This window comes from Ranitomeya variabilis, chromosome 1, assembly GCF_051348905.1.
Source record: "Ranitomeya variabilis isolate aRanVar5 chromosome 1, aRanVar5.hap1, whole genome shotgun sequence".
NCBI lineage: Eukaryota > Metazoa > Chordata > Amphibia > Anura > Dendrobatidae > Ranitomeya > Ranitomeya variabilis.
The window spans coordinates 582,644,174-582,657,837 of record NC_135232.1 but is presented as its reverse complement, the minus strand read 5'-3'; the positions used below and the strand labels follow the sequence as shown (position 1 = coordinate 582,657,837).

The 13,664-nt window shown below is 44.9% G+C and overlaps 1 protein-coding gene and 1 long non-coding RNA gene across 8 annotated transcripts in view; one reads left to right on the top strand and one right to left on the bottom strand.

Moving 5' to 3' along the window:
* HORMAD1 (HORMA domain containing 1) overlaps positions 1-13,664 on the bottom strand; it is an 85,078-nt gene that overhangs the window by 8,868 nt on the left and 62,546 nt on the right. For 6 of the 7 annotated variants that reach the window (XM_077257727.1, XM_077257717.1, XM_077257695.1 and 3 more), the window contains one exon: positions 10,356-10,424. The exons of the other annotated variant lie outside the window; for it this stretch is intronic. In XM_077257727.1, the coding sequence (XP_077113842.1) occupies positions 10,356-10,424 (69 nt within the window). The remainder of the gene's footprint in view (positions 1-10,355; positions 10,425-13,664) is intronic. 7 annotated transcript variants of the gene reach the window in all.
* On the top strand, positions 1,445-13,645 carry LOC143769154 (uncharacterized). The gene is made up of 2 exons (XR_013214234.1): positions 1,445-1,524; positions 13,365-13,645. It is a non-coding gene; the product is annotated as an uncharacterized LOC143769154 (long non-coding RNA).

The following is a 13,664-nucleotide window of genomic DNA, read 5'->3' as shown; positions in this document are numbered from 1 at the left end:
CCAATGAACACATGGATGATTCTGTGAGTGATTGGGAAAAGGTGCTGTGGTCAGATGAGACAAAAATTGAGGTCTTTAGCATTAACTTAACTCGCCGTGTTTGCAGGAATCGAAATGCTGCCTCTGACCCAAAGAACACCGTCCCCACTGTCAAGGATGGAGGTGGAAACATTATGTTTTGGGGGTGTTTCTCTGCTAAAGTCACAGGACTACTTCATCACATCAATTGGAGAATGGATGGAGCCATGTACCATAAAATCCTGAGTGACAATCTTCTTCCCTCTGCCAGGACATTAAAAATGGGTCGTGGCTGGATCTTCCAGCAAGACAATGACCCAAAACATACAGCCAAGGCAACAAAGGAGTGGCTCAAAAAGAAGCACATCAACTGCAAAAAACGTCTGACTGCTGTGCTTGCCAACAAGGGTTTTGCCACCAAGTATTAAAGGGAACCTGTCATCCCCAAAATCGTATACGAGCTAAGGCCAGCGGCATCAGGGGCTTATCTACAGCATTCTGTAATACTGTAGATAAGCCACAGATGTATACTGAAAGATGAGAAAAAGAGGTTAGATTATACTCACCTGGGCGGGCGGTCTGATCCGATGGGCGTCGCGGTCCGGTCCGGGGACTCCCATCTTCATAGGATGACGTCCTCTTGTCTTCACACTGCGGCTCCGGCGCAGGTGTACTTTGTCTGCCCTGTTGAGGGCAGAGCAAAGTACTGCAGTGCGCAGGCGCCGGGCCTCTCTGACCTTTCCTGGCGCCTGCGCACTGCAGTACTTTTGTTCATATCTTTGTCAGTGGGCAAACTTACAAAATCAGCCAGGGATCAAATACTTATTTCCCCCACTGTACAGTCAAAACAGACACACCATATGGAGACACATGTTTCAAGGTGTTTTCCCCTCATATCCTCTTTAGAAAGACATGGTACTTGAACTCTAGTGCCACCTACTGGAGATAACAATAGTAATGGTCAATAGTACCCTTTTAACAAACCTTGCAATATGACTAGGATGAAAAGCCGAACCACACTCTACCTTTACATAGACATGTAGTTCCATGTTTCACTTCTCATCAATCCAGACTAGAGATCTAATTTGGCTAAGTGAAAGTCTGCTCAGTTAGAAGCTTCTGACATGAGGCTTAAGGGGGGAACATTTCTCCTTATGGAGTGCCAATCTGGTGTAAGGATACTTACACAATACAATGAATTGCTTGGATATATGTGTCAAGGTTCCACCCTTCAGGGTGTCTGGGATGCAGTTACTGACAGCTTGGCCGTCCAATCTGGTATAGGGGTGTGCTGAAGCTGTCAGTACTGTGATTGACAGCTTGGCCATCCAATCAGGTACAGGGGTGTGCTGAAGCTGTCAGTGTGTTGATTGACAGCTCGACTATCGAATCAGAGACTGTGAGGCGTTGGCTGTCTCCATGTATTCATTATTCCAGTTAATGACCATGCTTCTTAACTGAGCTGAGTTTCCCAGAACACTGCCAGATGTACATTCAGCCTGTGAGGTTTGTGCTGTGCTCTCTGTGCTTTGAGTTCTATATGTTTGATCTGTTGCCTGGCCTTGTTCTGACTACCTGCCTGTTTAACCTCTTCAGCTCTGATCTGTTATCCTCCTGGAACTCTGACCTCGAAAGGTTAACTGACTACGCTTTTGTCTCTTCCTTCTGTTTATGAGGTACCCTCCTGGCTTCTGACCTTGGACTCCTTGACCACTCTGCCTCACGGCTTGACCGTGAGAAGTGACTAGTGTCACAATATGCATTTGCAGACAGGTGTTTCAGGGTTTTTACTGCTCATTAGTAAGGAGACTTACTGGATATGCCATGTAATGCTTATCTGCTAATTTAAATATGCAAATAGCCACTTCAAAGAGGAAGAGTACTTGAACTTTAATGTCACTTATCCAATTTTAAACAATAATATTGACCCTATAATATGACTTGTCTCATCATTTAGGATAAAAAGTCAAACCAAATATGCAATATGCAGACTCATAATTCAAGGTGTTTACCCCTCACAGCCGCTTTAGAGAGTCACAGCACTTGAACTCTAGTCCAACCTATTGGAGGACGAATCCAAGAAAACATTATTGACTCTTTAACAAGACTTGGCACATGACCTAGAATTAGAAGCCAAAGCAAACATTGCATTTACAAACACATGACTCTAGAAATGTATTCCTCATCAGTGTAAGGTAGGAGATCTAATCTAGGTAGGTGGAAGGCCTCTGACAGGCAGTTCAAGGGAGAACGTTTCTCCTTATGGAGAAAGTAAAGATGGTATAAGGAGACTAATAGGCCATGCAATGCTCCTCTAGGAATTTAAAAATGCAAATTGCTTATTCCAAGAGAAACAAGACTTGGACTCTAGCACCACCTACTGTATCTGAGGTAGAAATCCTAATAGTTAATATTGACCTTTTAACAAACTGCCATATGAGTTACAATAAAAAGCCAAACCACACACTACATTTACAGATGCATTATCACAGGTTTGCCGCAACAGATAGGAGCGAGAAGACTGCAGCGTCTGATTTCTCCTACTCCTGCACTGATTAGAAGCCCTTCACCTTCATATTAAATGGTGCAGGTTTCTTTTAGCAGTGCAGGGGTTAATCTGTTTAGTTGAGAGCTCCTGGAAACTTTCCTGCATTAAGGCTGTCAGCTGCGCACTGTTAGCCACTCCCCTCTCCTATATAATCTGGGTCCTGGCTTCCACTCATTGTCAGAAATAGCTTTTGCAGCATGGCTGGAGGTTGTCGTTGGTTATTATTGGAGAAGGCGTTTGGTGGATTTATCTGTGACTGTTGCTAGGTTTTCAGTGTGTGATAATTCCTTTGCTTCTCCTAGTTTGGCTTAACCCCATCCTCCACTCTCCGGTGTTTACCTCTGTTGTTTATGTGTATATTTGAATCCCTGTTCATATTACCTTATTTTGTGTATTACGGTACACTACTACTCTCCATACAGACTGAAGGCGGATTCAGGAGCTAAGTAAAAATACGTGGTCCCAGCGTCTTCACCATCAGAAGTAATCCAGGGAGCAAGGTGAGCTAGGCCGTCCCTAGTGTTAAAGACAGGGAAGGAGCCCCTGGTTCTGGGACGCCTGACAACAGAGTTGTGACAGCTGCATTGTTGATGTGAGGTCAAAAAAAGCAGGAAAATCAAAGCCTGAACCAGGAAAGATCTCTCCATATATTCTAATAGGAGAAAAAGCAGAATAGGGTTGTGACATGCATATTTTTATGTTTCACTACTCAACAACATACAGCACAGACCTGATTTGGCTAAGGCAAGGCCTCTGATCAGAGATCTAATGGGTACCATAATCTCCTTATTCAGGGCATTTATCCCTCTTCACAGCAGAAAGCCTGATTAGGGTCTGTAAGAGGCCTTTGGCATTGGGTTTAAGAGGGAGAGTGCCAATCTGGTGTAAAGAGACTTGCACACCATACAATGCATTTGGCTAAATGCTAATACACCATGTTCCAAATTATTATGCAAATTATATTTTTCTCGGATTTTCCTAAATGGTCGGTGCAAATGACAGTCAGTCTAATAAAAGTTATCACCTGTTAGAGTATACATCGAATTTTATTTAAGAAACCCCCCAGTGATAACAGTATAATCTCCAAAATGAATAAAAACTCAAAATGCACTGTTCCAAATTATTAGGCACAGTAGAATTTCTAAACATTTGATATGTTTTAAAGAACTGAAAATGCTCATTTGTGGAATTTGCAGCATTAGGAGGTCACATTCACTGAACAAAAAAAGCTATTTAACTCCAAAACATCCTAACAGGCCAAGTTGCATGTTAACATAGGACCCTTCTTTGATATCACCTTCACAATTCTTGCATCCATTGAACTTGTGAGTTTTTGAAGGGTTTCTGCTTGTATTTCTTTGCATGAAGTCAAAATAGCCTCCCAGAGCTGCTGTTTTGATGTGAACTGCCTCCCAGATCTTTTGCTTGATAATACTCCAAAGGTTCTCTATAGGGTTGAGGTCAGGGGAAGATAGTGGCCACACCATGAGTTTATCTCCTTTTATGCCCATAGCAGCCAATGACTCAGAGGTATTCTTTGCAGCATGAGATGGTGCATTGTTATGCATGAAGATGATTTTGCTCCTGAAGGCACGTTTCTGCTTTTTATACCATGGAAGAAAGTTGTCAGTCAGAAACTCTATATACTTTGCAGAGGTCATTTTCACACCTTCATGAACCATAAAGGGCCCTACCAGCTGTTTCCCATGATTCTGGCCCAAAACAAGACTCCTCCACCTCCTTGCTGATGTCGCAGCCTTGTTGGGACATGGTGGCCATCCACCAACCATCCACTACTCCATCCATCTGGACCATCCATGGTTGCTCGACACTCATCAGTAAACAAGACTATTTGAAAATTAGTCTTCATGTATGTCTGGGCCCACTGCAACCATTTCTGCTTTTGAACACTGTTTAGGGGTGACCGAATAGTAGGCTTATGCACCACAGCAAGCCTTTGAAGGATCCCACACCTTGTGGTTCAAGAGACTCTAAAGGCACCAGCAGCTTCAAATAACTGTTTGCTGCTTTCTAATGGTATTTTGGCAGCTGTTCTCTTAATCCAGTGTTCCGAAACTCCGGTCCTCAAGAGCCACCAACAGGTCATGTTTTCAGGATTTCCTTAGTATTGCACAGGTGATGGAATTATTGCCTGTACAGGTGATGCAATACTAAGGAAATACTGAAAACATGACCTGTTGGTGGCTCTTGAGGACCGGAGTTTGGGAACACCGTCTTAATCGAATGAATTTGTCTGGCAGAAACCTTCCTCATTATGCCTTTATCTGCATGAACTCTGTCTGTGCTCTGCTTCAGTCATAAATCTCTTCACAGTATGTTAAGTTTTCATGAAATATCTAATGTTTTCATACCTTGTCCAAGGCATTGCACTATTTAACGCTTTTCAGCAGCAGAGAGATACTTTTTATTTCCCATGTTGCTTGAAACCTGTGTCCTGCTTAATAATGTGGAACATCATTTTTAAGTAGTTTTCCTTTAATTAGAATCACCTGGAAAACTAATTATCACATGTGTTTAAGATTGATTTCAGTGATCCATTGAGCCCTGAGACACAATACCATCGACAAGTTTATTTGAAAAACAAAAAAATTAAATCTATGACACTTAAATCCAATTTGCATAATAATTTTGAACACGGTGCATGATAAGGAAAAATGTTCCCCCCTTAAAGGGACTCTGTCACCTGAATTTGGAGGGAACAATTTTCAGCCATAGGGGCGGGGTTTTCGGGTGTTTGATTCACCCTTTCCTTACCCGCTGGCTGCATGCTGGCTGCAATATTGGATTGAAGTTCATTCTCTGTCCTCCATAGTACACGCCTACGTAAGGCAAGATTGCCTTGTGCAGGCATGTACTACGGAGGACAGAGAATGAACTTCAATCCAATATTGCAGCCAGCATGCAGCCAGCGGGTAAGGAAAGGGTGAATCAAACACCCGAAAACCCCGCCCCTATGGCTGAAAATTGTTCCCTCTAAATTCAGGTGACAGAGTCCCTTTAACCTCATGTCAGAGGCCTCTCACTGATACAAATCAGACTTCCTACACTGCTAAGTGACAAACACCCTGAATAAGGAGAAATGTTCCCAGTTAGATTTTTGGTTAGAGGCCTTTCACCTGGCCAAATCAAATCTTTGTTCTGCATTGATGAGTGGTAAAACATGAAAACATGTGTCTATAAGGCTATTTGCACATGGTGCAGATTAGTGTGCAGATTTTTCCGCACCATTTTTGCTAAATCCGCAGGTAAAACGCACTGCGGATTTCCTGCAGTTTTTGTGCGTATTCCATCTGCGGTTTTACACCTGCAGATTCCTGAAATGGAATAGGTGTAAACCGCTGCAGAATCCGCACAAAGAATTGACATGCTGTGAAAAATACAATGCAACGTTACCGCGTGGTATTTTCCACAGCATGTGCACTGCGGATTTGGTTTTCCATAGGTTTAAATGGTACTGTAAACCGCATGGAAAACAGCTGCAAATCCGCAGCCAAATCCGCACCGTGTGCACATAGCCTAAATGTAGAGTGTGGTTTGGCTTTTTAACTTGCGTTACATGATGAGGTATGTGAAAAGGTCAATATTGACTTCTAGGATTACTACCTCCAAAATGTGGAAATAAAGTTCAAGTCTTTGTCCTCTTAAATAAGCAAATAGCCTTATTTGCATATTTAATTTCCCACAGTAGTATTACACGGTGTTTAACACAATGTAAAACCACCCTAAGGCCATGTGCACACGTTCAGTATTTTTCACGTTTTTTCGCTATAAAAACGTGATAAAAACGCGAAAGAAACGCAAAAAAAACGCTTACATATGCCTCCCATTATTTTCAGTGTATTCCGCATTTCTTGTGCAAATGTTGCATTTTTTTCCGCAAAAAAATCGCATTGCGGAAAAAAAAGCAACATGTTCATTAAATTTGCGGAATTGCGGGGATTCCGCACACCTAGGAATGCATTGATCTGCTTACTTCCCACATGGGGCTACGCCCACCATGCGGGAAGTAAGCAGATCGTGTGCGGTTGGTACCCAGGGTGGAGGAGAGGAGACTCTCCTCCACGGACTGGGCACCATATAATTGGTAAAAAAAAAAAGAATTAAAATAAAAAATAGTCATATACTCACCTTCGATGGCCCCCGGAGTCTTCCCGCCTCTCATCGGTGCATGCTGCCGCTTCCGTTCCTATAGATGGTGTGTGTGAAGGACCTGCGATGACGTCGCGGTCACATGTCACACGACGTCATCGAAGGTCCTGCACACACACCATCTATAGGAACGGAAGCCGCTGAGGAGATCGGCTGTCTGCAGGTGAGTATAACCAGTGCAACCACGCTTGCAAAATGCTAAAAAAAAAGCGAAAAAACGGGGAAAAAACGCAAAAAAAAAAAATGCGGATTTCTTGCAGAAAATTTCCGGTTTTCTTCAGGAAATTTCTGCAAGAAATCCTAACGTGTGCACATACCCTAAGGCTTCTTTCACACTTGCGTCGGTACAGGTACATCACTAAGCGTCAGCGCGACGTACCGACGCACGTTGTGAAAATTTGGCACAACGTGGGCAGCGGATGCAGTTTTTCAACGCATCCGCTGCCCACTGTAAAGTCCCCAGGAGGAGGGGGCGGAGTTCCGGCCGCGCATGCACGGTAGGAAATGACGGACCCGACGTACGAAAAAACGTTCCCTTGAAAGTTTTTTCGTGCCGCCGGTCCGCCAAGACACAACTCATCCAGTGCACGACGGACGCGATGTATGGCCATACGTCGTGATCCGTCGGCAATACAAGTCTATGGGCAAAAAACACATCCTGCAAGCACATTTGCAGGATCCGTTTTTTCCCCAAAACGATGCATTGCGACGGACGTCACACGACGCAAGTGTGAAAGAAGCCTTAGGGTACTGTCACACAGTGGCACTTTGATCGCTACGACGGTACGATCCGTGACGTTCCAGCGATATCCATACGATATCGCTGTGTCTGACACGCAGCAGCGATCAGGGATCCTGCTGAGAATCGTACGTCGTAGCAGATCGTTTGGAACTTTCTTTCGTCGCTGGATCTCCCGCTGTCATCGCTGGATCATTGTGTGTGACAGCGATCCAGCGATGCGTTCGCTTGTAACCAGGGTAAACATCGGGTTACTAAGCGCAGGGCCGCGCTTAGTAACCCGATGTTTACCGTGGTTACCAGCGTAAAAGTAAAAAAAAAACAAACAGTACATACTCACATTCCGGTGTCTGTCCCCCGGCGTTCTGCTTCTCTGCACTGTGAGCGCCGGCCGGCCGGAAAGCGAGCACAGCGGTGACGTCACCGCTGTGCTTTCCGGCTGGCAGACACAGTGCAGAGAATCAGAACGCCGGGGGACAGACACCGGAATGTAAGTATGTACTGTTTGGTTTTTTTTACTTTTACGCTGGTAACCACGGTAAACATCGGGTTACTAAGCGCGGCCCTGCGCTTAGTAACCCGATGTTTACCCTGGTTACCCGGGGCCTTCGGCATCGTTGGTCGCTGGAGAGCTGTCTGTGTGACAGCTCCCCAGCGACCACACAACCACTTACCAACGATCACGGCCAGGTCGTATCGCTGGTCGTGATCGTTGGTAAATCGTTTAGTGTGACAGTACCCTAAGTCATATGGTAAGGTTTGTTAAAAGGTCAATATTGATTATTAGGATTTATACTTTCATTAGGTACCACTAGTTTGTTTTCTTTCTTCCTGAATAGGCGATTTGCATATTTAATTTCTCAGAGGAGCATTGCTTGGCAAGTTAGGCTACTTTCACATTAGCGTCGTACGACGCACGTCGCAATGCGACGTGCCGACGTACCAACGCATACTGTGCTAAAAAAACACAACGGGGGCAGCGAATGCAGTTTTTCAACGCATCCGCTGCCCCATTGTGATGTCCGGGGAGGCGGGGGCGGAGATCTGGCCGTGCATGCGCGGTCGGAAATGGTGGACTCGACGCACAAAAAAACGTTACATGTAACTTTTTTTGTGCCGACGGTCCGACGCATCCGTCGCACGACGGATGCAACGTGTGGCAATCCGTTGCAATGCGCCGCTAATGCAAGTCTATGGAGAAAAAACGCATCCTGCAAGCAATTTTGCAGGATGCGTTTTTTGTCTCCAAAACGACGCATTGCGACGTGCGTCGTACGACGCTAGTGTGAAAGCAGCCTAAGTCTCCTCATGCTGTCTTTGCACTCTCCATAAGGAGACACATTCACCCTTGAACAACCTGTCAGAGATCTTTCACCTAGCCACTTTAGACTTCCCAGTACTTTACGCTGATGAGGAGTATAATTCTATGTCATGCGGCAAGGCTTGTTAAGGGGTCAATATTGATTTAGTTATAGTTACAGTTATTAAGGTTGAAGGAAGACTTTAAGTCCATCTAGTCCAACCCATAGCCTAACCTAACATGCCCTAATATGATTGATTTCTCCACTAGGTGGCACTAGAGTTTTGGTTTTCTTCTTTCTAGTGAGGCTATAGGCTATTTACATATAGTTATATTGTAAAAAGATAAGAGAGAGAGAGAGTGAGAGGATGATTAAAATAAAATCTATGGCCAAGTGGAAGGAGAACATAAAATGTAAGGGTACCGTCTCACAGTGGCACTTTTGTCGCTACGACGGTACGATCCGTGACGTTCCAGCGATATCCATACGATATCGCTGTGTCTGACACGCAGCAGCGATCAGGGACCCCGCTGAGAATCGTACGTCATAGCAGATCGTTTGGAACTTTCTTTCGTCGCTGGATCTCCCACTGTCATCGTTGGATCGGTGTGTGTGACACCGATCCAAAGATGCGTTCGCTTGTAACCAGGGTAAACATCGGGTTACTAAGCGCAGGGCCGCGCTTAGTAACCCGATGTGTATCCTGGTTACCGTCGTAAATGTAAAAAACAAACAAACAGTACATACTCACATTCCGGTGTCCGTCAGGTCCCTAGCCGTCTGCTTCCCGCACTGACTGACTGCCGGCCGGAAAGTAAAAGCACAGCACAGCGGTGATGTCACCGCTGTGATCTGCTTTCACTTTACGGCCGGGAGTCAGTCAGTGCGGGAAGCAGACGGCAAGGGACCTGACGGACACCGGAATGTGAGTATGTACTGTTTGTTTTTTTTTACATTTACGACGGTAACCAGGGTAAACATCGGGTTACTAAGCGCGGCCCTGCGCTTAGTAACCCGATGTTTACCCTGGTTACCCGGGGACCTCGGCATCGTTGGTCGCTGGAGAGCTGTCTGTGTGACAGCTCCCCAGCGACCACACAACGACTTACCAACGATCACGGCCAGGTCGTATCGCTGGTCGTGATCGTTGGTAAATCGTTTTGTGAGACGGTACCCTTAGGAATGTAAATCAATTGATCAATACAATGTAGCTTAGAAATTCCAGAATTTCCTTTTGACGTACAGTGGATGACTAGAATGAGCTAACGTGGGGAGTCTGCACTAGCATCACAGATGTCTGACAGTGTCACTGCATGTTGGGACACACTCCCAATACAAACACCTAAATTTAAAACAGCCATTCCTTGGGTGAAAGGATCTTTTGTGCTGCAGAAAAGATCATCTTGTGTACACAGGACCTGTGCTGCAGAGAACAATAGCAGCTTATGTGCCCTGAAAATCTATTACACAATCGGTAAATATTTATTGATTAGTGCAAACCGGCTGGTGTTACCCCATATTTACACATATTGGATATATGCCCGGGCTTGTCATTCCTATCACAGTTGTCTTATGTTACCTGGTTTTTGAGCTGCTGTCGTTTCTTGCCTCCTTTATTCTGTTTCTTCTCAGATACTGCTGCACGTTTCTAGAAAGTAAATGAGATCAGAGATCTTCATGCACACTGTACAGTCACCGTTGTTGCACATGGGGGCTGAAATATCAGCTGAGTATTGTGTAGAGACTCCTGTCCTCCTCAGCTATATAACACATATTACAGTGGGCATAATACGTAAGGACAGCGCGGTGGCTTAGTGGTTATCACTGTGGGTCTGCAGTGCTGGGGTCCTGGGTTCATATCCTACCAAGGATATGCTCCAAAGAAATACTGATAGGGTATTTATACTGGTAAGAAAGGAGAGTTTTGTGGATGATTTCCGCGCTTGCTGATCAATGATGAGACATATATCCCAGATTGTCAAATGGATAGTAGTTTATTCTACATGTTTCAAAGTACAAAAGACTTCTTCATCAGGAAAAACCTGAAATCATCCACAAAACTCTCCTTTCTTTCCTGGATATCGTTTGGTCATTTACTGACCGGAGATCTGCTGCAGCTCATAAAAAGCGAGTGTAATTTTGATTTTTATTGCCTGGCATACTTCTTGGATAAGGCCGGCGTCACCTTACCTTAGAATACGGGCGGGTGCTATGTGAGAAAACATCGCATAGCACTCGGACCAGTGTTAATTTATGGGGCAGCTCACATCACCATTTATTTTCTCCGGCGTATTCGACGTGCGTGTAAAATCACAGCATGCTGCGATTGTACGTGTATATCGTCCGAGACTCGCCAATGCAAGCCTATGGGAGCGAGAAAAAAATCGCACAGCAATTGGACCATGCGAGTGCTGTCAGATTTTTACGCACCGGTGTCCTTTCAAAAGCCGGCAATTTATGTGCCGCGCACAGTAACATCACACTGACAGGTTAGAATAGATAGAATACAGTAGATATATATACATAGATGTATATATGTGTGTGCCACTGACATCTATATATGTATATTGTGAGGCAGTGACCGGTGTCATAGGTAGGGGTCGCTGTATGTTCTCTGCAGTATGCGCATGGAGGCTTATTGAGGACACAGGGTGAACTGCAGTCACAGGCGTAGCTGTGATTGCAATTGTGAAGCAGTAACCAATGTCACAGGTAGAGGTCGCTGTGTGTTTTCCCCAAGATGTGCATGGAAGCGTATGGAGGCCATGGGGGTGCATTGCAGTCACAGGCATAGCTGTGATGGCAATGCAGACTAAAAATAAGTGTTAGTCTTGGACACGCTGGTTGTCCAAGGCAGATTTAGGGAAAACCTGCTATGAGGTGTTTGTATTTTGAAACAGACTGCAGGATGATAGTCGTGCAGTCCATTTCATTCCAGGCCCAGGTTCTCCATGTGGCTGAAGGCCACAGATCCCAGTTAAAACCCCTAAAAGGGGTTTGGGTGTGTTAGGGTCAGAGTCTGTATCAGTCTGGTGTATGCTAGAGGGCAGAGCAAGTGGCTCTGCAGAGCACCTGTGTGAGGGAACACAGGCAAACGGAGCCAAACAGCCAAGGGAGCTGAGACGCCTGACACCCACAGCCTGCATAGCGGTGCAATCGCCCACGGTAACTAGTCAGAGAAGTACTGGTGTGTTTAGTGACTGTAAACTGAAGGATATCGTGTACTATGGAAAGCTGTGAGTAAAGAGGCAGTAACACGGTGGTGCAAGTCGCCCACGTCAACAAGTCTCGGTGGTGGACTGCCCTGTGCCCGAAGGAGAACTGGTGTGTTTAGTGACTGTAATCTGGAGAATATGGTTCCCGGCAGCAATCCGGAGGATACCGGGTACTATGTAGTGCTGTGAATTGGACATTAATGATACATACTTGTGTGAATGTGAAGTTAATGCTGTGAAGTAACCACGTTAAAGAGTTTATGTTGAAACCTTGTTGGGTCACTGCCTCCTCACTGCATAAGTGTGCTAGCGCAGCACTACAATATATATTACTTAGATAGATAGAAGAAAAGCCGGCAATTCATCTGCCGTGTACTGTAAAATCACTGCAGAAGCCGTCAGGATAGAAGAGATGGATTACATACAGTAAATACATGTAGAATAAATAGATATATGTGTGTGCAATTTACTGTATATGTATTTAATTATTAAAAGATTATTTTTCTGAAAAAAAAATGGCATGGGCTCCTAGTCAGGTCTAGGAAGACTTCTGGTGGTCCCAAACTGCTTCCATTTAAGGATTATGGAGGCCACTGTGCTCTTAGGAGCCTTGAGTACTGCAGAAACTATGTTGTAACTGTGGCCAGATCTGTGCCTTGCCACAATTCTGTCTCTGAGCTCATTGGCCAGTTCCTTTGACTTCTTGATTCTCATTTGGTCTGACATGCACTGTGAGCTGTGAGGTCTTATATAGACAGGGGGTCTGAATACTTTCCGTACTCACTGTGTATATAGTGTGTTTTGACAAATATTTCCTTTGAAAACGATGTGTAAATGACATAGAGAATTGCTGTATGTAAAAGCTTATGTTAACATCACATTGCAATCAGATAGCAATCACACTGCACTCGGATGTTAATCGGATGCTTGGTGAGAAAAATCAGATTGTACTCGCATGACAGCTTTGAGGGTATTTATACTGTGAGCCTATGGCGCTATATAAGGCTACGTTCACATTTGCGGTCAGCGCCGCAGCGTCGGGCGCCGCAGCGTCGCCGCATGCGTCATGCGCCCCTATATTTAACATGGGGGCGCATGGACATGCGTTGTGCTGCGTTTTGCGCCGCATGGCCGCAAGCGTTGGACGCAAGAAACGCTTCAAGTTGCATTTTTTGTGCGTCCAACTTTCGGCCAAAAAGGACGCATGCGGCGCAAAACGCAGCGTTTTAGCGTGCGTTTTGCCGCGTTTTGTTTGCGTTGTGCGCTGCGGCGCCGACGCTGCGGCGCACAACGCAACTGTGAACGTAGCCTAAGCGAGTAAATGAAATGTCAAAATTCAATATTTTCTGATATGTCTTCTTCTTTCATTTCAGGTTTTCCAATGAGGTACTTTCCAAAGTCAGGTGAAACATGAAATCTTGCTTCACTGTTAGTCCTGAGCCCTCTGCAATAACCCATAACGTTACAGCAGAAGACACTTTCTCTCTGCCTCGGTGTGGATGCATTGTTATAAAGAAGGAAGAAGAGAATAAATTTTCAGAATACAATGTTATCTATGACTTCTATAACTTGAATGCCAGAAGCTAGTAATTATACAAAGAGGCACAGCACTGCCCCCTTGTGGAAACTAACTATTAAAACAAGATTTTCTTGGGATGACAGCTGCCTCTTTC